The following is a 22,361-nucleotide window of genomic DNA, read 5'->3' as shown; positions in this document are numbered from 1 at the left end:
AGAAAAAAAAGAAAAAGAATTTTAGATGATTTATTCTATAGAAACATTAAACCAAAAGAACCAAATGATGATACAAAAATAATGGAACTATTTGATAATGATTTGGATTTTACAAAAATAAAATTTAAATGGTTTTTGTTTTTAAATTTTTTCAAACAATTATCAAATGTTGAGGGAATGAATTTCCCCCTATCACCCATTATGAAGCCTGGTCTTAAACATATTTTATATGATACCCAGAGCTTATGGCAGATGGGGAGGAAATTATTTCCAGATCAATTTGAAAGTGTTTGGAGTCAACAAATGAGCATACCTTATGCTTATCAAAAAATCTGGAGCTTTTTTTTTAAAATAAAAAAAAAATACAAAAAAAAACATTTCAACAGTACCATCACAACCAACGGTATCACTGTAACACTTCATTTACAACGACAAATTGTAAAAAAAAAAATTACAAAGAAAAAACTAAAAACAACTAATAAAGTTGGTGGCAATACATCAATTGATGGTAAAAGTAAAGTCAATGATGATGATAATGATGAAGATGCAGATGATTTTGATGATTTGAATTTATTCAACTACAATGATTTTGATGATGACGATGATGATGATGATGATGATGGTCATAATAATAAAAAAAATAATATTCATAATGTGAATGATCAAATTTATGGTAGAAAGGGTGGTCTAGATGCTGGTAAAAAATTATCATATGCTGCTGTTTTTGTTGATAAACTTGAAGATATTGGTGTAAAAGGAAAAGTACAGCATTATCGTTTACCAAGTAAAGTACTTCTTGCAAAATGTGGACATTATACTCGCAAGAATATAAGAAAAAACTTAACGAAAGACATTGAAATAAAAATAAGAAAAATTTATGATAAATATTTAAAAATAAAAGAAGATATATATGCTGAATTTATTAAAGGTAAAAAAATTCAAGTTACAGAATATGTTGAAAAGAAAAAAAGTAAAAAAGAAAAAAATAAATTAAAACAAATGACTGAACCAATGATAACTGATGATGATGATAAAGAAAGAAATTACAAAAAATGGAAAGAACAAAACAAACTTGCAAAAAGTGGTGGTGATGATGATGAAAAATCAAAAATTATTATTAAAGAACCAAATATTGCACCAACTGTATCAACAAAAAAAACAATGGTAGAAAAAAAATGTCCATTAGAATTATTTGTGTTGAATAAGTCGGAAAATTATGAGTTGACAACGAAATATCGTTTAGAAAAATTTGGTTTATCACAAAAATTTTATGCCAGCAGACGTTATGTGAGATTACACGATTTCGATAAATATATTCGTACTCACCGTGCAACTGCTCGTGAAGTTAATTTTTTAGAACGTGGTACTTATTGTGGTAAAAAAATAAATGCATTAAAAGATGGAAAAAGAACATTTTTAGGTGCTGGTCAATTTATAATGTCAAATGCCACCAGAGGTTATACATCATCACCACTATCTCTATTAAAAAAAAAAATAGATAATAATTCAATGATTGATGTAGTTTATGTCGATGAATTCCGTACTACATTATTATGTAATCAATGCAATAACTTGTGTATTACCAGCACCTCACCACACAGGTACCAATATTGTAGGTTTTGCAAGATCACCTACAATCGTGACATCAATGCAAGTGCCAATATGTTAAATAAAGCCATCTCAAATACAGATGATTCTAAAAATTATTTAATTAAACAACCAAATAATTTTAAAAGATCTACAAAACGAGAGGATATATTACAATAAAAAATAAAATTTTGGTATGTAAATTTTTATGATTATTTTTTTTATTTCTATTATTTATTTATATAAAACATATTTATATGATTGTTTTTTTTTCGTTTTTTTTTACTTTTGTTTTAGGTCAAATTAAGAACCAAAAAATTAATACACGAAAACCTGTTATTTGGTGTATTGACGATTATTACAATAATCGTTCTGAACGCTTCATCCATCTATCATTATTGTCGGTGGAGGCTTTGTGGCAATTAACGATTAAATACTCAATTAACTGTATTTCAAATTAAATGTATATTTAAATTATTTCGTTTGTTGTTTATATTTTTTTTTATTTAATTTTGTAATTTCCAAGCTGGCAGATATATTGTTCTTCCTTCAACTTTGTCTATTATTAATTTTGAATCTGGTTTTGTTGTGGTTTTATCACCGATACAGCTGAAACTATTTTGAAATTTATTATGTTATGTATATATTGAGTTGATTTATAATTACGAAATTTATATTTTACCCTTTGTCGTATAATGGGCAATATGGAAGACTCAGAGATTTAGCAAGTGCCCATAAATTTTCACTTGTCCAGCCGATTAATGGGCATGCAATGGATATTGGTAATTTTGAATCAGAATAAAGTTTATGGAAAATACCAGTTGTTTTGTCCTTCGATTTTATGCCAAGTAGTAATATTTTTATATTTTTATTGTCCAATGTTTTGAGATTTTCTAGAGCATCTTTCAGTGGCATTGACAAGTTTTTAATTTGCAAATTATATCTGTATAAATTAATAAAAATAATTAAAATTAATTATAAAAATTAGTCAACCTGTAAATTACGAGACTAATTTTTAATTAAATTTAATATTTCAAATAAAATATGAGGCTATTTAAAAAGCAAAAAAATTTGTTATAAATTAATTTTTTTCATTGAAAAAAAAAGCCATTTATTAATTCGAAATTTCGAAATTTAAAAAAATAAAAAATATCGATTCAAATAAATAAATTTGTAAATTGTTCAACTCACCGATTCGAAATTTCTTCAATATATTTATCAGTCTCTGGATAAAATTCTTCATTTCGAAATACAACTGCATTAATTTTGCCTGATGATTTCGATTGTTCAAGAGCAACATGTGCAAGATGAATAAGAACAGTTGATTCAATACTTCCATCAAATGCAATTGCAACTTCACTTGGTTCACTAAAAATTTCTCTATAATTTTTTAAAAATAATACATTAATTATTCCATCATAATTAACAAAATAAATAATTAAAATTTTTTTTTTTTATTTACTTAATATCTTGAATTGTAGCAGTATAATTGTCTGAATATTCACAACTTTTAATGAGATTATAAAATTTATCAACTGCGTCAATCTCTGGTGATTTATCATAATTAACAAAAACTTTTTGACAAACAAGACTGCAAAATCTATCTTTAGCTTTTGACGTTGTATTTTCATTGTTACTTTCAATTGTTACTCGAGCTTTGTAATAACTAGAATAAATATTTCAAATCAACTTTTAAAACTTTTTTTGTTTTAACATATTGTTTTTTAAATTTACCATTGATCAGTTACTGGATAAGAACCAAATGCAACATCTTTAAATTCTTTTGACACTTTTGTTAATGCATCTGCAAATAATTCTTCCTTGGCATCAATAAATAGCTCGCTTTTAACAAATGACTGTGATGTTTTAAATAATTCCTATTCGAAATTTAACAGTTTATTAATTTTTCAAATTAAAATTATTATTATTTTTGCTGTACCTTGTATAAACTTTTAAATAATGGCTCAAGATAAACTGGTGATCCTGGAAAGACATAAACATTTTCAACATTAACACATGGAAATGTTAATAATTCTCCAGTTTGTTGATTTTTTCCAAAATTCAATACAGAACTTGCAGGTATCTAAATAAATAATTTTATTATAAATTGAATTCTTGTTATTAAAAAATTATTTCATATTACATTTGCCATTTTAAAAGCTGGTGAAGATTTGTCATCTGTTTTATATAATTTTTTAATAATTTCAAAGAGACGAGGATGATAATCCAAGGTGTCGTTGAATGCTTTGGCCAATCCATCAAATGTCATGTCATCATGTGTTGGTCCAATTCCACCAGATGTTATAACATACTTGTATCTTTCAGAAAATTCATGTATTTCATTTGCAATTGTATCAATGTCATCTTTTATAACTGATATTTTTTCAACTTTGACTCCACACTCGTAAAGTAGTGAACACATGAAATTTGAATTTGTGTCTTTTACTTGTGCCTTTAAAATTTCATCACCAATAACTAAATAGAATAATTCATTACAACAATTTTAAATAGATAATTTAATTTAATTTTATCAACTTACTTATTAATCCAGCAGTATGATTATCAAATGTTTTTTTATAATTTTTTAATGCCATTTTTTGTAAATTACTTGTTGCAAAATTACGAAATATAAATTTACAATTTTTAATCATTTTATATTGTTAATATTAATGATTTATTTTGATTTTTTATTATTATTTTTGTTGACATTGACCCTGAAAATAAATATACATTTTTTTTATTTAAAAACAGTTCAACTTGGTGAAAAATGTTAAAAAGAAAATCTACATGAAGCCAGCTGTTTAAACTTGCAACAATTTACATTTATATAATTAACGAGTTAATAATTGTAAGAAAATAATAATCAACACAGTTCTTACCTGTTAAAACGTCATATGTTTGACAATGGCAAGTAAGATACTCCAACAATCTCTCAAAAATCCAAAAGAATTGTACAAATTTTTGCTCAGATCTTGTGATAAATTACCAAAAGGTCCAAAGGAACATTATAAACATTCAATAAAACAAGTAAATAAATTAAAAATAACTTTAAAATACATTTAATAAGAATTTTAAAAAATTTTACATCACAACTTTCATTTTTTACATTTATAACCTCAAAATATTAACTACGCCATAGAAATTTGTTAATTTTATATATTTTTTTAGAGTTTTAAGCAACATGTTTATGAGCCAGATGCAGAAAGAGTCAAACAAATAATTGAAAAATCAATAATTGATGCTGATTGGCTTTTTAAAAAGGTATTTTATATGATTAATAATTTTTTAATATTTGACATATTGTTATAATGTAAATATTATGAATTTTTGTTGACATTGTTTATGTATTTTTTTAGTACAAGATAGATCTTGAATCCCTGTTGAAGAAATAAGAATAAAATTTAAATAATTATATACAAAAGATATTATAAAATTGGTAATGATGAATTTTGAAAAATTAATAAGTCAAGATGTCAATGCAACAGAATCTCAATTTAATAAAGCAATTGAAATATATTTAAATAAATCACATTTAATAAATCGTCGAGTATTATCATCAAAAACACTCTACACTGGACAATTAATCAATGATGTTGATAATTTAATAGATCTCATAACAAATCAGCACATTACTCATTTCTTTGATAAAGATGATAACATTAAAAATATATTTGATCATACAAAAGCACTGTCGAATGAGGTGAATCCATTTGAACAAGAAAATGGAATATATTTGTACATAAGAAAATTATTTCCACGAAATCAACGGGAATTTTCGACGACGTTCGAATTTTCCATATTGAATAGAGAAGATAACAGTTTAATTTGCATCGGTAAAAAAATAAATTTTTTTAAACAAAGACTTGGTCTACACTTGGCTTATAAAATAATTTATAATGCTAAAAATGTCAGTATTCATGTTGATCATTTAAATGATTTAGTTGACATTGGTGCTGAATGGTTGAAGGATAAATTATTTCCAAGATTAATAAAATGGATAGAATTTGATCCAAAACATGATTCATTTGTTGATGGATCATTAAATTTAGTATCACCAGAAATATATGCAGATTTATATAACAATTTAAAAAAAAAATATGGTAAAGAACTTGTTGAGAAATGGCCTGAATGTACTGATCCAGCAAAATTTGTCTATGAAGATATTGCAATTGCAACATATTTAATTTTACTGTGGGATAATGAAAGATATAATTTAATGTTAGGAGACAAACAATCATTTGTTGATTTAGGATGTGGCAATGGATTGTTAGTTTATATTCTCACCAGTGAAGGACATCCTGGTTTTGGTATTGATCTTCGTAAACGTAAAATATGGGATTTATTTTCAGGAACACATCTAGAGGTAATTAATTATTTTAAAAAAAGCATATGTATTATTAATTTAATTGATTGTATTTTTGTTAATAGGAAAAAACAATTATTCCTTCATCAAAATCATTATTTCCTGATACCGATTGGATTATTGGTAATCACTCGGATGAATTGACACCTTGGATACCAGTTATTGCAGCTCGTAGTTCTTATAAAACAAGATTTTTTTTACTTCCCTGTTGTGCTCATGAATTTGATGGTAGAAAATTTCAACGACCATCAGCAGCACACAGTCAATATCTTGGATATTTAAAATACATAAAAAATGTTTGTGAAGAATGTGGATTTATAACAAATATTGATAAACTTCGTATACCATCAACAAAACGTATTTGTTTTATTGGTGAAAGAAGAAGTTATCCAAGAGATCAGACAAACATTCAAGATGAAAAAATTGAAAAAATAATTAACGAACGTTCTTTACAAAAAACAGATGAATCAATTAATAATAATAATGATAATAATAATGAAACAACAAATGACAAATGGTCAAATGATTTTAAACCAAGAGATTCTGTTGAAAAAGTTAGAAATTGTACTCAAATTGATAAAAATATTCAAAACGAAATAATTAATATAGTTAAATCTGAATTATTAGCTAAAGTACGTATTATTAATTCTGATGAAGATGATAATAAAAAATGGAATGCTGGTGGACAATTAGAACTAGCTAAGCTAGCAACAATAATACCAAATGATTTATTGAAAAAATTAAAAAATGAATGTGGTGGATTACAAACATTATTGAGAAATCATAGCCACGTATTTCAAATTAATAATGGTATCGTACAATTTAAAATTCCTGGTAGTGAAACGATTATAAATAATAAAAAAAAACGTAAATCTGTTATACTTAAAGTTAAGCCTTGTTGGTTTTTTAATAATCATCCAGATGGTTGCTTTGTTAGTGATGAAAAATGTAATTTTAAACATTAATAAAATACATAAATATAAATGAATATTATAAAGTTTTTTTTTTCATATTTATTTTGTAGGTACAACGTTTAATAATAATTACAAAATAAAAAAATATTGCCTGAAGACTATCAACACAATTTAACTAGTTTATTAAAAAAAAAAATCATTATTATTATATCACAATTCCATTAAATTTAATAACTTTAATAATAAATTGCTTTTTTAAATATAAAAAATATGTTACTAAATTTTTTACATTAATAGAATTGAATTTGACAAAAATAAAAAAAAAAATCTCAGTACATTGTTGTCATTTTAAATGAACAAAAAAATTTAATTTTTAAGAAATTCAACAAATGACACATCGTCAAAATTTAATATTCTATTATCATTAAATTGACAATAGTTATCTTGTGTTAATTTATCACTCAACAACTGTTGTCCACGTTTTGATTTTTTCGCTTCACTTGTATCAATTTGATGTACCCTCTTTAAATGTGTTTGTAAATTACATTTTTGTGTAAATGAATTATCACAAAGTTCACATTTAAATGGTCTATCATTAGTATGATGTTTACCATGTATTTTAAGTGTTGATTTTTGTGAAAATGATTTATCACATAGCTCACATTTAAATGGTTTTTCATTTGTATGAATTCTTCTATGACGTTGTAATAAATATGGTTTTTTAAATGTCTTACCACAATAATCACATTCATGTTTAACTGGTACTTTAGTATTTTTATTAACTTTACTATTTTGTTGGCTTAAAGGCACTGTTGTTGTTGTTGTTGTTGTTGTTGCTGTTGGTGTTAATGTTGTATCAATTAAATTTGTTGATTCATATGACGTTGTTGATTGTTGTGACAATTGTTCAAGTGTTATACAATCATTCAACTGTGTATTAATATTATCAATTTGTATATTATTACATTGATCAATGACATTTGTAACTAATTCTTGTTGTTCATTTAAATTATTAATACCATTTGGTAATATTGCATCATCAGTTGTTAAAGTAACAAGACCAGTTGCTAATAATAATTGTAAATTTGTTACAAAATCATTGTTATCATTAACTGACAATACATTGCTGTTATTAATTATTGTACCATCATTATTAAATGATAATTGATTTGTCAATGAATTTGTATCAATTGTTATTGCATCTAAACTTTGATAGTCTGTTGTTTGTTGTTGTTGTTCTTGTTGATGTTGTTGTTGTTGTTGTTGCTGTTGTTGATATTGTGACTCATTTATTATTGTATTTAATGTGTCATTTGTATTATCAATTATTTGTACATTATTTTCCTGTTGTTGTTCAATGCTTTTATCAATATTTAATAAATCATTATTAATCATTGTTTCATTATATATTCCAGCTTTTTTATCATCTTTATTTTTATCTTTTGTATGACTTATTAGATGCACTTTTCTATGACCAGATGTACGAAATCTTTGATCACAAATTGTACATTTATATGGCTTTGATCCAGTATGAAGACGTAAATGTACTTTTAATGAGCCTTTTGTTGAAAATTGATTGTTACAAATTTCACAATAAAATGATTTTTCACCAGCATGAGCACGTATATGACAATCTAATGTACATTTAACAGCAAAACTTTTTGTACAATAATCACATTTAAATGGTCGTTCACCAGTATGTGTTCTAACATGACGTACTAAATCTGATGGTTTACGAAAACTTTTATTACAATCAGAATAATTACATTTATGAATTTTTTTAATTTGTCGTTTTGTTGATTTTATTTTACTATCATTATCATCTTGTTTTTCATCATTAATCATTTGTTCATTTGATGCTAATAAATTATCCAATTGTATTGGTGATTTTTGTGAACTATCAGGCTCATCAATTCCTTGATTATTCCAATTAATATTATTTTGTAGCTTAAATTCTTCATTATCAAATATGTCATATGATACTTTATCATTTAATGTTTTATTTTTATGAGTTTTTATGTGTCTATTTAAACCTCCATTTGTTAAACATTTTTGTCCACATTCAGAGCATTGAAATTCTTTTTTTTTATGTGTTTTAAGATGTATTTTTAATAAATCAGCTGTAAAATCTTTTTTGTAACATATATGACATTGTAAAAGTGTTTTTTTATCAAGTAAATAATTTAAATTATTACTTTGTTTATCAATATTATTAATTGTTGGTGAATTAATTTGTGTATTAATATCATTTTCATTTATAAATTGATTAATAAATGATGATGTATCAGTTGTATCAGCTTTAGCAATAATTTTTTGATATTTTTGACAATTTGTTATTGATGTTATTTCATTTGATGGTTGTATTTGATTCGCAGCATCCACCATGTGTGATGTTATTTGATGATTATTTTCACAAGTTGTTACAGGAATAAATATTTGTTCTTCTTGTGCTGATCTTGGTAATATACTTGCCATACTCGTTGAATTTTCAGAACTTATACCCATGTCAATTTCCGTATCCGTCTGTTTTATGTATTTTAAAAATAATTCAAGTTAAATATACGCATTCTATTTATGTGTGTACATGGATTATATATCAAGAAAATTGTTAAAATTAAAAAAAAACTTGCCTGTAAATTTATTTGGCTCATGTCAAACGTATCAAAATGAGATGACGGTCCAAATATACTTTGATTTATTGCTGATGAAGTTTCAAGTGATTTTTGATCTTCATATATTATATTCAATGATGATTGTTCACGTGATTCTTCCATAATTCCACTGTCTGAATCATTCATTTGACGTGACAAATTATTATCCAAACCAAGATTCATTCCAATATTAAATAACTGCTGATTAAGTGTCTCTTCAATTTCACGAATACTCTCCTATTTAATACAAAATTCAAGCATATTAATTTTTACATTTTCATATTTTATTTAAACAATTTACTTACTGGAGTGAGTGATTGATCTCCTGAATAATTTGGAAGTGTTATTGTTCCAGTTTCATCAGCATGTAATGTTTGTGTTGTTGTTAAATTATCATTATCTAAAATATAAAATATCTTCTTTAAATATCATTTAAACATATTAATAATTAACAATAATAATAACTTACCATTAATATTGTCTTGTGGATTATTATCATTCAAAAATGTATCTTTATTTTCATGAGTAATTGCTTGATATTGATCTGAAAATGCTTGTGCAAAATCAGACGTTATATTTGATTGAAAATTACAACTAATGTCATCAGACAAATTAAGATTATTTGTCAAAATTTCATCAGGCATATCTTTTTTTTCTTCCTCATTTAAAACAATAATTTTATCATCATTTTTTAATTTTTCCATTTCCTAAAAATATAACCAAGTAATTAATTAAATTGAAAAAATTAAATTTATATTAAAAAAAAAAAAAAAATAACTAACTTTTTGTGCAAGTTCATTTTGATGAATTTTCATGTGTTTTCTACAATTGACTGTTGTTTTAAATGTCTTATGGCAATGTGGACACATGAATGGTCTTTTATTGCTGTGAGTAACCATGTGTCTTTTTTGACTACTGTGTGTTGAAAATTTAGCATTACAAATTGGACATGGATATGGTCTTGTTTCATCATGTGTATTTAAATGTGCTTTTAATACACTATTTGATATAAATTTTCTATCACATTTATTACACTGATATGGTCTTTCACCACTGTGAATTCTTTGATGTGCTTTTAAATGGCTTATTTTTCTAAATGCAGCTGGACATATCCAACATTTATGTGGTCGTCCAATGCTATCATCAATATCATGTACATGTCGTTTTTTCGATTGTATTTCTTCAACACTTATTTTATCACCAGTATCACTTATTAACAATGGCTCACCCAATATTATTTTTGGTAAAGAATCATCATTAATATTATCATCAGTTAATTTAATTTTATTATGATTTTTAATATGACTTTTTAATACTGTATTTGTACTAAATGATGAATTACAAATTTCACATTTATATGGTTTTAAATGAGTTTTAATATGTGAATTTAAACTAGCTGTACATGAAAATGTTTTATCACACATTGTACATGAATATTTTTTAATACTATTATGTGTTCTTTCATGTGCTTTCATTGTTGATTTAAGTGCAAATGAAATATTACAATTAATATATGTACATTTAAATGGTTTTTCATTTGTATGTACACGACGATGACGAAATAAATCTGATGGTTTTTTAAATTCTTTTTGACAATATGAACATGCATACCATCTTGTACCACCAATTTTACGTTGTTTTATTGTTATATTATTACGTAATGAACCATCTGGTGAACGATCAACAAGTGTTACATATGACGTATGTCCATCTGGCTTTTTTGTTATTGTTGTTGATGTTGTTGATGATTCTGGACTTTTTTTTTTAACTGATAAACCACTATTTTTTAATGCTTGTTGTAGTATATCATTATCAATGATTTTTTGTGATTCTTTATCTGTTGAATCAGCATTATTATTATCAGTAATAGCATTTGAATCAGGTGTTATATTTGACTGATCATTTGTCATTTCAGTTGAACTGTCACAATCAACTGATTCTTTCGTTAAATGTGGATGCATTTTTTTAATATGTCCACTTAAATTACCAATTTTTTTAAATGTACAACGACAATGGGTACAACTATATTTTTCTTCACCTTCTTTTATATTATGTACTCTTAATATATGAGCATTTAAATTACCTTTTTGACTAAATTTTGCATCACATTGATCACATGCATATGGACGAAGTCCAATGTGTCTAAGCATATGAATTTTTAGTGAACTTTTTTGTGAAAATGCACGTGAACATTGGGAACACTGTAAATTAAGGAATTTTTTTATTTAATTATATACATTTTTGTTGTTTTTTTTCACTAACACAAAAAGGGCTTGAATTTAAAAAAGCTTCGAAATTAAAATGCAAAGAAATTGTCTCTTGAATTTATACAGGAAAAATTAAAAAGAAAAAAAAATAGTTACGCCCTTTTGTTAGTAATATATTTAAGGAATAAATAATTAATTTAATTTTTACCTTGAAAGGTTTTTCACCAGTATGAACTAATAAATGTCTAACCAATTGACTTGGTTTTTGGAAAATTTTAAAATTACAAATTTTACATTTGTATATTGTTTTTTGTTTTGTCCCACGTTTTGTTTGTTTCATAATTTTAGTTTGAAGCTGTAAAAATAATATAAAATATCAAAATTTAAAGACGAAACATGAGATGATATTAAAAACTTACTCTGTAATGTTCTCGGATATGAAGACGATAAAGAGCAGGCTGGGTAAATTGTTTATTGCATAGTTTGCACTTTCTCACATCATCAGTTGACCATTTTTCATTGTGAAGTTTCAAATGGGCATCCAATTGGGCCTTAACATTCAAAAAAAAAATTATCATTATTTATCAATTTATTTAAACAATGTATTTTTTTTTTTAACCAAATGTACCTTGTAATATTGGGCACTAATGCCAAGAGCAAAATGAAAAATACGTGAACATAATGCAAGAAGAGCAAAATTCATACACTCAACAGCAAGCGTCATTGTTTATTTGTTAAATTTAAAAAAAAAAACTATTATTAAATATAAAAAATTATATTGACTAATTGGAAACTCTTCCAGTGGCAGTATTTTTTATCAACATTTTAAATTTTTAGAAAATCTATTGAACACATGATACACAAGCTGAACACAAATAAAATCACTTTAATTGATTTAAAGTTTTTTCAACACTTTTTGATATTTTTAAAAAATTAAATTCATCACAGAGTTGGTCTCTAATGTTTATTTTATTATTTTTTTTATTTTTCATATAAACAATAATAATTTTTAACATTGTTATTAGTTTCAAGATCTCCACAAGAGATCTCCCACATATTTTTTATTTTCAAACAAAAATTATTTATTTTTAAATCTATATAGAAAAAAAAATATTTTAATTATTATTTTTTATAATTTACAAGAGTGACTGCAGTGATTTTTTAATCATGAAAAATATGACAGAAATTATCAAGCAGGAAATGATATGAGATTCACCCACGAATATACTTTTTTTTTTTCTTTAAAATATTTTTCATTTAAATTTGATGAATAAAGTTTGTGGATTTTATCAGACTTTTTATCAGTTCAATTGTAATTTTTTGTAAAAAAAATTGCAATATAAATCTGCTAATTTTTTGGCATGTTTGTTAAATGTATTTAAAAAAAAAAGGGCCAAAGTAATTTAAACTGCAACGTGACTCATACTCATAATAAAAAAAATAAAAATAGATTTTATTTATGATGGAGTTAAAAGATGAAAAAAATTCATTGTAAAATATTAAAATTCTATTAATAATAATTGTCGTATTCTAAGAAAGCAAATGCAAAAAAAAAAAAAAATATAATTCAATATTTTATTTGATCAATAAATTGTTTGTATGTAAAATATTAAATTTAGAAATTTTATTTTTTCAAATATTGTATAGTTTTTTTATTACAAAAAAATAAAAATTATATAAATTTAAAAATACTATTATTATCAGCATAGAAATTCCGACAACCGAGTATAATAATAGTCTTGAAAAAAATAAAAAAAAATAAAAAAAATAAATCTAGAATGATGGTGTTTTATAAAAACGAATTTCTAGATTGTTTTTAAATTATTTAACGATATAAAAAAAATAAAAAAAACTAACATCTTTATCGACTAAAAAAAAAATATAAATACTATAATGTTATGATTTTATATTTTATATTTTGAGAATTAAATAACAGCTTATGTATATCGAAAGAATTATTTAAGATGGCATTAACCCCTATAAATTTACAAAGTGTTATTATATCGAAAAAAAAAAATAAAATAAATAAAAATACCAAGAGAAAAGTGTGTATTCTTAACACAATAACCAAGACCATTATAAACATAAAAATAAATTTAAAAAAATTTTATAACACAGTATGTGTTTGAGGGGATAATTTTTAACAGTATTTTTTTTTAAATATACATTACATTACGTCAACCTTGTGGCAATATTCACGTCAAAAAAAAAAGCCCAAAATCTTCAACAGGATCATGACTTTAAAAGGTAAACGATATTTGCACATCCCATCTTCATATTACCCTTTTTATTTTTTAAATATATATTTTTTATTGCAATTTCTTTCAACAACTTTCACTGGAAAAAAATAAATAAAATAAAATTGCAATCACACTTTACACGCACACATACGACAATGAATTGAAAATTTAATTGAAAAAAAAGGGAAAAGAAAAATGAGTATTTATTTTTTTGATTTTTAATTCATGTAAATATAATTTGAAAAAAATTATTTATGAATATGAATGAATGAACAATTGAATTATAAGAGAAAAAAAAAATATATGATTATTGAAGTCTTATGGTTGAAAGTCATGAACGAGACGATAAGGGAACATTACTCAGATTTCTCTCATTTCAAAAGGGAGTTCAAGAACCGACAGTTAAGTCAGTACAACTAGAAACACTCTTCATACTTGCAAATAATATTAAAATAAATAAAATATTATTATTGGATTTATGTGTATGGAGAGAAAAATCGTTTTTATGGGACATTTGACATTTGACATGAATTTAAATAAGGTCCTGAAGCTACAGACAAGGATCAATCAAGACGAAAATAATTTTAAAAGAAATACTTAAAGATTGAAAAAATAAAACAAAGACATTTATTGAAATAAAAATAATATTGATTGAGTGGAAGAAAAAAGGGTTTTAGATGATAAAAAAATAAAAAGAATTTCGATAGAAAAAAAGGGGAGAATTTCGATGGAAAAAAAAGGGAATTTCGATGGAAAAAAAGAATGATTTCGATAAAAAATTTAGTCCTTTTTTTAATGAGGGAGTGGACATTTTGCTTGTAAAACCCTTTGAAACATTTCAGGATGATTTTTATGCGTTACGTCAGCGAATATATTTTGGGACCTCGATCAAAACCAGTTATTCACATTTTCAATTCTAAAATCACATGGAGCTTTGATTCGAATTTGATTAACATTATCATACTATATACTGCTAATTTTATTTTTAACATTTTTGTTATCTCAGTGCTTTATTTAATTCGATGTTTTTTATTTTGTATTATTTTTGTACACATGAATGAATGAACTCTAACGAAAAAAATTGAATACAAAAAAAGAAGATACACGTGCTGAGATTTATCAGTTTTTTTTAACATTGGGTGAATCAAAGGGGGGTTTGATAAATTGTGTAAAAAATATTAACACTTTGTACAAAGAAAGAAGAAAAAAAATTGATAATAAACTTGAAAATTTTTTTGTTATTATTTCTATTAGGTTTCAATCAAGCTGGAGTTTTTTTTTTTATGAATAAATAATTATTTTAGTTATTTATAATAACTGATAATTAATAATAATATTTCAAATTGATAAGAATGATTTTTGACCTCGATTTATAATGATTTTTGTCATAAGAAAATACATATAAAATAATTTTTTTTTTTTAAATAAATGAATTCTAAGAATTTAAATAAAAAAAAAAACTAATATTATTTATTTAAACTTTTTTAAATATTATTTGTTTATAAAAAAATTCACAAGACACTTTTTCACATAAATAAACTGATTAATTAATTAACTAGTGATAAAAAAGAATTTTTTTTTATAAAAAATAAATAAAATATTCACATTGAAACAACAAATCGAAATAAAAAATTTTAAAAATATTAATTATTGATAAAATTATTTAAACAATAAATAAAACGCAATACACTTTATTAATTAATTCAAATTAAAAAAAAAATAAATAAATTTAAATATTATTTAAGAAATTTTTAAAACCACACGAAATTTTTTCACGAAAATAAATAACAAAATTGATTAATTAATTATCTAGTGATAAAAAAATAATCACTCAATAAAAATTGGAGTAAAAATTTAAGGAAAAAAAATACCCTCAATATATATGTATATTTAAAAAAAATTGAAAATTGAAATTTGAATTTCAAAGAAAAGAAATAAACTGTCAATGTTTAAGCACGTGTGTGCCTTGCGCGATCTCGTTTACCACTACCACAATGACGACCACTGGATCCCATCCAAAAGCCCACACTTTAAATATAATACAGTCAAATCATCAAGCTTATAAACATACATATATAAATGTATAAAAATCAACACACTGATACTTTTAACAGCATCAGCAACAGCAGCAACGATTTGAGAAAATAAATATTATCTCGTTTGAATTATCATATTACACTGACTGCCATTAATACAAATTAATTATTATAAATATCATCAAGAAGATTCATCAATGAATAAATAATAAAACAACAATATAATTTATTTAAATTAAATTATAATAATAAACCTCATATGAATTGAATTAATTAAAATATTTTTAACAATTATTTAAAACTACCTACATTATTTTCAAAGACAATTTGACACACATTCTCATAATAAAAATAAATTAATCATCACAAAATAATTTTTTACGACTGTTTAAATTATTATCTTTTAAAAAAATTAAATAGTTTTATGATATTGTGGATTATTAATAAAATTTTATACATCTTAATTCGAAATGATGTCATCATTGAAAAAAAAAAAATACTAAATAATAATGCCCCTCATAGAAATGCACTAGGACAATTATAAATTTCGAAAAAATAAAAAATAATTCAAAGCTATTAAAATAGAAAATAAAATTATTTTTTTTGTATCTTAAATTTTATATTTATTTGTATCAGCTATTTTTTTTTTCTAGAGCCGACATATTTCGGTGAAACATGATATCAAGAGGGGAAATATAAAAATGCGAGAATGAGGAAGAAAAAGAAGAAAAAAAAACAGTTTATCTGTTAAAAAGTTTAAAATCATTCTTGGTAGTTTGAATGGAGCACATGTGTTTAAACACTTGGGTGATTTTTCTACTGTCAGATGATAAATATTTATGGGAAAAAAAAATATAAACTTAACCCCCTGTACGTGATAAATGAAATCCTCAAATATATATTTAAATAAACAATTTAAAAAATCATAATATGATACTGTTGATGCTGTTGATGCTGCTGATGATATTATTTAAAGAAAAAGAATTCTTTTCTTTTTATTTTCATATTTTTCTTTATAAAGTACACTTGTCATATCAATCAGTGTGAGATCTATGAGATCATGCAATTAAGTTGCGTAACATTGTCAAGTTTTTATTTAACCGCCTACTTGTAATACTTGCAATATTATTAACAACATCCCACATGATAAAATGAAGAAGCCTCAATTCATATTAATCGATAAAATTATTTATCTTTTTATTCATATGTTTTCATCATTTTGTATTATTTAATTTTGTCACGTCGTCATTTGCTTATGTTTTATTTTTTGAATGATAAGATAGGTCAAGGAGAATGACCCTGCCAAACTGGACCATGACTGAAATTCCTTGATATGAATTTTATTTTTTGGTCTTTTAATTATTGCTTGTATTTATTTTTTTCTTGTTAAAAAAAACAGACATTTATCTGTTGAATGTAAAGAGGAAAAGAAAAATAAAACTAATAATAATAAGACACTCTAGAATCACTTCATGGTGATGATGATAAGCCAAGCAACACACACCGGAAGAGTTTCCACTTAACGCTCAAATCGCTCAAATGGAATTTTACGATCTTAGTGTTAAAAATTTATATATATTTTTCAACTTGTTTCTGTATCTGGTGGTATCTAAATTGGTGCCTATATGTGACATCTTGAGATGCAATTATTATTGAGATCAATTTAACAATTGGATTTTTTTTTTTCTTGTAAGCTTGCTGAGGAATTTTATTACTCACCTTTGTTGCAAATAAATCTTCACACTCTGTGCAAAATAAATTGTCCTCTTTTTGATGGATCATCATGTGGGCTTTAAAACTAGCTATCCTTGAAAATTTTTTACCACACTCTGGACATTTTGTGTCACCTGTACTGTGTGTTGCCATGTGAAGTGTAAAATTTGACTGTAAAAATTATCAATTTAGTTTGTTTTATTTATTTTTTCATGTTTGTTTGTTTTATTTTTTTTTTCAATTCACTTACTGGTATGTTGAATGATGCTGGACACTTTGGACACCTGTGAGGCTTTTCAGCAGCATGATGATCCATATGTTTATGATAAATATTTTTTTTTTTAAATTCTTCACCACATATTTCACATTTTAAAATACTTTTTGTTGGTGAATCTTTTTCTTCATCTTTTTTTGGTCTACCTGGACCTTTTTTTGGTGATAAATTAATTGGCTCTTCATTATCTTGAAGTGTAACAGAATCGTCCAGCATTTCTGTTATAATATATTCATTTGTTTCAATTTCAGATAAATTTATATTTTCTTCTTCTTTTTCTTCTTCTATTTTTTGTGTTTCTATTTGTTGAATTTCTGTATTAGTTATTGGTGTGAGTTCGTTTTTAATATTCAATTGAAACAATTGTTTTTCATTTATATTTTCAGTGGTTTGTTTTGTTGATGCTGTTATATTGTTTGGCTGTATAAAAGCAACTGGTGTTGACATAACTTCCAAATTTCCATCTTCATTTTCTGAAATTTTAAATATTTTTATTGCTTAGAAAAATAATTATTAAAATAAAATTATTTGGTTTACCTATAACAGCTAGAAGTGCATGACCATCATCAGAAATAATAAATCCAACTGGTACAGTACCAAGTGTCAGTGACACTGTCTCAGCTGAGTCTGATGAACTACTTTGTTCAGTCAACATTTTCAAGTATAAACCTTTAAAAATAATAAATAAACGAATTTTAATATTCAAGATAAATTAATAATCAAATGAACATAGTAAAATATTTATATTTTTTTTGATGATAAATAAAGAAATTGTTGATTAAAATATTGAATGAAAAATAACCTAAACAACTGCTTTCTATCACTAATTAAATATTGGTTCATGTAACCACAAACAAATCAATTAAAAACCACCAAAAATTTAAACAAACAGCTATCTGAATTGTCAATTGTTTGAATGAAATAAAAGTTTTGTTATTACTTTTGATAACGAAAATAATAATTAACAATTAATCTTAGAAATTTATTACTATTGTTATTATTTTTTTTTGACATTTATGTCTAAAATGTAAATATGATAATTACTCCTTTGATGAGTGATCGCTAGATGGAGACAAATATACCGACTGTTGGTAATAAAAAACAAAAAAAAAACAAAGGGTTGATTCGTTGTTACTTGTTTGTATTCGCGTGTTATAAAACGTGTTATAACGGTTAATCGGTTATTGTATAACCTATTAAAATTTTAATAAAAAATTTAAATTTTCTTCAAGTAATAACAAAGTTGAACGAAGTTTTTTTTTTTCATGGTCTATTCAGGTAGTTGTATCCTTAAATTTTTGCTGATTTTAATTGATTTTTCTGTGGTAAGATGAATCAATATTTAATTAGTGATAGAGTACACTTGTTTAGGTTACTTTTTCTTCAATATTTTAATCAACAATTTCTTTATTTATCATAAAAAAAATATATAGGTATTATTAATTATATTCATTTGATTATATTCAATTAATTGACATAAAAAATTAAAATTTATCATTATAATTTTAATGAATATTTAATCAACAATCTGGACAGTCCAATAATATGTATTGTTTATATTTACAGTATTTATCCATGAGTCATGATGATGAGTGCAAAGAGAATAAGTATTGAGAAAAATCAACAAGTCTCTGCAGATGATGTTGAGGAGAAAATGGATCTCATCAACTCTCTTGATAATGATTCATTAGCACAAATATTCATGCTGCTGCCAATATCTGAGAGGATGACTATGAAGGAAGGTATGATCTTCAAAATATATATTACTTAGTTTGTTGATATTAATGATTATTGAATTTGTTATTTTCTATTCCAGTTTGTTCTAAATGGCAAGAGGCCTGTCAACTAGCTTGGCATGATATTAAAAAATACAAATGTACCAATACAATTGTCCGTAGTTATAAAAAATGTTTCTTAGCACAGTCATACGTTGAACAAGTATTATTCAATTGTGGTATTTATTTAAAAGAATTGATTCTTTCAAAAGTTTGTGACTCAAGTATCATGCCAGTAATTGTTGAATACTGCAAAAATTTAACAACACTTGAATTTGTAATTTACGTATATAAAGAAGATCGTTACACTGATCGCTTTGTTCAAGCATTCACACAGTTGGAGCAATTGAAAGTCGTTAAAATACATATAACTGGAAAAAGATTTCAATTTCAAATGCTGAATAGTCTTCCAAAAAATATAAATGAAATTCATTTATTTTTGAGATATGATGCACCGCCGTCGTGTTATCCCGGAATATGCCATTCCGTAAGTAGCTATCGTTAGCAAATAATTATATTTTTTTGTCATTAATATGAAAGAATACTATAACGTTTAAATTTTTTTTTTTTTCAGGATCATATTTCAACTTATGGTGTATCACTATCACTTTTCGTAAGTACTTTTTATTGGTCAATCATTATTTTTATTGTCATTCATAAGAAAGAATATTAACTATGTTAAATTTATTTCGTTTTAGTCTTTGAGAAATTTTACCAATCTTCGAAGTTTGACAATACGTTTTTTCAACATCACCAATATTATTCAAGAAATATCAAAAAAAACAACACTTGTTTATCTCGATCTCCAAAAATGTCAAACTCACGATAAGATTTTTACATTCAATCAACTTTCAAACTTGGAACATCTCAACATTAAAGACGTGTCTTTCGTGGATAGTCATATGAAAGATATTCCAAACCCACTCAGTGGTATTTTCAATGCATGCAAAAATCTAAAACATCTTGATGCACCAGATTTTGATGTTGATCTAGCTGAAATTAAAATGGAAAACTGGGTAAACTTGAGAAACTTGGTATATCTAAATATTCGTTGGCAAGCTAGTGATGCCGTAATCGAAAAAATCATCAAGTATTGCAATAAATTAGAATTCATAAATACTGGTACATTAAATAGTGGATCTATTATAAAATTAACAAAATTAGAAAATTTTAATTATTTAATTTTGCACAGGACAAATAGTACCAATAAAGTAAACAGTAATAAACTAATAGTTGCAGTTTTGAATAATTGTAAAAAACTTAAACATCTGGAAATCTACGGGTCTACTAAAGTAGAGGCATTAATTTTTAATGATTTATCAAAATTGCAATATATTGAAAGTTTGAATTTGGAATTTTCTTGCAAACTTAAAGATCCTGCTATTATTGCTATTGCTAAAAATTTTAAGCTCTTGAAATGTTTGAATATTGGAGGGTGTGATATCACTTCAAATGCTTTAATTGCTTTAACGAGCTTGAAAAATTTAAAAGAACTTAATGTTGCACATAATGATAATATTGAAGACAATTTTATTGTCAAATTAAGAGGAATAAAAAGTTTAAATTGTTCCGTATGCAAAAAACTTACTGATGCTGGTGTCATTCAATTTATAAAGAATAATCCAGATCTTGAATTTCTTAACATCAGCTTCAACACAAATGTTACAATGGACACGATTATTGCTGCAGAAGAGGCAGTTAAAAATCGTATAAATGATACTTTTTTATCTATAAGAGCTCATTATTTAAATCTTGACAAAGCTTACATTAAACCTCAATGGTTAATTTATTGTTAGAATGCAATTGAAGTATCTTTTTCCTCAGCAGGTCCATCTTTTATTTTTTTTACAAAAAAATCATATTTAAAATAACAAAAATTGAAAAAAAAATCATCACAAAGCTGTTGTATTATTATTTTTATCTAATTAACTGTTCCGTATATATAGAATTTTTTTTAAACAAAAAAATGTAGTTATGGAAAATTAGATTTAAAAAATAGTTTAAGGGATGATGAGTAATTTTGTGACATAATAAGTCTGATTATAATATCAATCTATATGACATTGATAATGATATGCCAAATAAGCGACAATAAATTGACAAGTCTAGGTAAATTAATCAAGTTATAATAATTAAATAAGACTCAAATTAAAAAAGAAAACTTTTATAAAACATGTTTTTAATCTTTTGTAATCACAATAATCACAATATCAATTTTTTTATATTCAATTATTCAATTTAATTCTATTCAATAAATTATATACATTTTCGTATGTATGTATAATTCATATAAAAACGAATGTCTTATATTTATTTAATCCACAATTTAAATTTTTATTTCAGCAAGTTAAAAAATATAAAAAATCGTTTTAAATAATATTTTTGTATCTCGTTATTAATAATTATAATCTTATCTAGTCAAATTATAGTAAAAAAATTATTCTTAGAATTTATTTATTTAATTTTTTTTTTTCTGTTTTATAAATCATATTATTTTAGCTACTAATGCTACTGGATTAATTGACTTGTATTGCTATTAATATTGACTAAACCTTTATCAGGGTAATAAATTTTTTTTTTTAATTATTATATGTTTATAAA

The 22,361-nt window shown here is 24.4% G+C and overlaps 4 protein-coding genes and 1 long non-coding RNA gene across 8 annotated transcripts; 3 read left to right on the top strand and 2 right to left on the bottom strand.

Moving 5' to 3' along the window:
* Window positions 1-1,790: 1,790 nt before the first annotated feature.
* On the bottom strand, window positions 1,791-4,583 carry LOC122848145 (FAD synthase-like). Of its 2 annotated transcripts, XM_044146002.1 has the most exons (9): window positions 4,467-4,583; window positions 4,127-4,301; window positions 3,731-4,062; window positions 3,527-3,670; window positions 3,322-3,464; window positions 3,050-3,253; window positions 2,779-2,967; window positions 2,270-2,530; window positions 1,791-2,202 (listed from the first exon to the last, which is right to left on the bottom strand). In XM_044146002.1, exons 2-9 carry the CDS (start codon window positions 4,236-4,238, stop codon window positions 2,094-2,096), a joined length of 1,494 nt encoding a protein of 497 aa, XP_044001937.1. In that variant the 5' UTR covers window positions 4,239-4,301; window positions 4,467-4,583; the 3' UTR covers window positions 1,791-2,093. The 2 variants fall into 2 exon arrangements, with proteins under 2 accessions (XP_044001937.1, XP_044001938.1); XM_044146003.1 differs by lacking the exon at window positions 4,467-4,583 and having other exon boundaries at window positions 1,902-2,202; window positions 3,731-4,039; window positions 4,127-4,238.
* On the top strand, window positions 4,339-6,938 carry LOC122848144 (probable tRNA (uracil-O(2)-)-methyltransferase). The gene is made up of 4 exons (XM_044146000.1): window positions 4,339-4,614; window positions 4,756-4,848; window positions 4,944-5,950; window positions 6,016-6,938. The coding sequence occupies exons 3-4, from the start codon at window positions 5,027-5,029 to the stop codon at window positions 6,913-6,915; spliced, it is 1,824 nt and encodes a 607-aa protein (XP_044001935.1). The 5' UTR covers window positions 4,339-4,614; window positions 4,756-4,848; window positions 4,944-5,026; the 3' UTR covers window positions 6,916-6,938.
* A 292-nt stretch (window positions 6,939-7,230) lies between these two features.
* On the bottom strand, window positions 7,231-19,054 carry LOC122848143 (zinc finger protein 236-like). Of its 3 annotated transcripts, none has more exons than XM_044145998.1 (11): window positions 19,030-19,054; window positions 18,523-18,654; window positions 17,962-18,458; window positions 17,718-17,882; window positions 12,142-12,273; window positions 11,931-12,077; window positions 10,298-11,716; window positions 9,985-10,222; window positions 9,821-9,915; window positions 9,495-9,752; window positions 7,231-9,387 (listed from the first exon to the last, which is right to left on the bottom strand). In XM_044145998.1, the coding sequence occupies exons 2-11, from the start codon at window positions 18,638-18,640 to the stop codon at window positions 7,231-7,233; spliced, it is 5,226 nt and encodes a 1,741-aa protein (XP_044001933.1). In that variant the 5' UTR covers window positions 18,641-18,654; window positions 19,030-19,054. The 3 variants fall into 3 exon arrangements, with proteins under 3 accessions (XP_044001933.1, XP_044001932.1, XP_044001934.1); XM_044145997.1 differs by lacking the exon at window positions 19,030-19,054 and adding an exon at window positions 18,788-18,923; XM_044145999.1 differs by lacking the exons at window positions 17,718-17,882; window positions 17,962-18,458; window positions 18,523-18,654; window positions 19,030-19,054 and adding exons at window positions 12,351-12,816; window positions 15,834-16,031.
* Window positions 19,055-19,316: 262 nt separating this feature from the next.
* LOC122848142 lies at window positions 19,317-19,881 on the top strand. The gene is made up of 3 exons (XR_006373445.1): window positions 19,317-19,356; window positions 19,552-19,727; window positions 19,802-19,881. It is a non-coding gene; the product is annotated as an uncharacterized LOC122848142 (long non-coding RNA).
* A 273-nt stretch (window positions 19,882-20,154) lies between these two features.
* Window positions 20,155-21,598, top strand: LOC122849337. Its single transcript, XM_044148029.1, has 3 exons — window positions 20,155-20,247; window positions 20,335-20,373; window positions 20,459-21,598. The coding sequence occupies exons 1-3, from the start codon at window positions 20,155-20,157 to the stop codon at window positions 21,554-21,556; spliced, it is 1,230 nt and encodes a 409-aa protein (XP_044003964.1). The 3' UTR covers window positions 21,557-21,598.
* The last annotated feature ends 763 nt before the right edge of the window (window positions 21,599-22,361 follow it).

The sequence above is a fragment of the Aphidius gifuensis genome, linkage group LG2, assembly GCF_014905175.1.
Source record: "Aphidius gifuensis isolate YNYX2018 linkage group LG2, ASM1490517v1, whole genome shotgun sequence".
Classification (NCBI taxonomy): domain Eukaryota; kingdom Metazoa; phylum Arthropoda; class Insecta; order Hymenoptera; family Braconidae; genus Aphidius; species Aphidius gifuensis.
Note: the sequence above shows the minus strand (reverse complement) of the source record. Positions and strands in the feature narration are given on the sequence as shown.

Bases quoted from the DNA above. Each gene is read 5' to 3' on its own strand.
- LOC122848145 (XM_044146002.1), bottom strand. From the start codon at position 4,238: ATGATTAAAAATTGTAAATTTATATTTCGTAATTTTGCAACAAGTAAT. The intron at 3,254-3,321 runs GTAAATTTAAAA...TATTTATTCTAG, and splicing joins TATCCAGTAACTGATCAATG to TTATTACAAAGCTCGAGTAA. The intron at 2,531-2,778 runs GTGAGTTGAACA...TAATTTATACAG, and splicing joins ATTGAAGAAATTTCGAATCG to ATATAATTTGCAAATTAAAA.
- LOC122848143 (XM_044145998.1), bottom strand. From the start codon at position 18,640: ATGTTGACTGAACAAAGTAGTTCATCAGACTCAGCTGAGACAGTGTCA. The intron at 12,274-17,717 runs GTGAGTAATAAA...TTGAATGTTAAG, and splicing joins AAGATTTATTTGCAACAAAG to GCCCAATTGGATGCCCATTT. The intron at 9,753-9,820 runs GTAAGTAAATTG...TGTATTAAATAG, and splicing joins GAGATCAATCACTCACTCCA to GAGAGTATTCGTGAAATTGA.
- LOC122849337 (XM_044148029.1), top strand. From the start codon at position 20,155: ATGCTGAATAGTCTTCCAAAAAATATAAATGAAATTCATTTATTTTTG. The intron at 20,248-20,334 runs GTAAGTAGCTAT...TTTTTTTTTCAG, and splicing joins ATCCCGGAATATGCCATTCC to GATCATATTTCAACTTATGG. The intron at 20,374-20,458 runs GTAAGTACTTTT...ATTTCGTTTTAG, and splicing joins GTGTATCACTATCACTTTTC to TCTTTGAGAAATTTTACCAA.
- LOC122848144 (XM_044146000.1), top strand. From the start codon at position 5,027: ATGATGAATTTTGAAAAATTAATAAGTCAAGATGTCAATGCAACAGAA. The intron at 5,951-6,015 runs GTAATTAATTAT...TTTTGTTAATAG, and splicing joins TTTCAGGAACACATCTAGAG to GAAAAAACAATTATTCCTTC.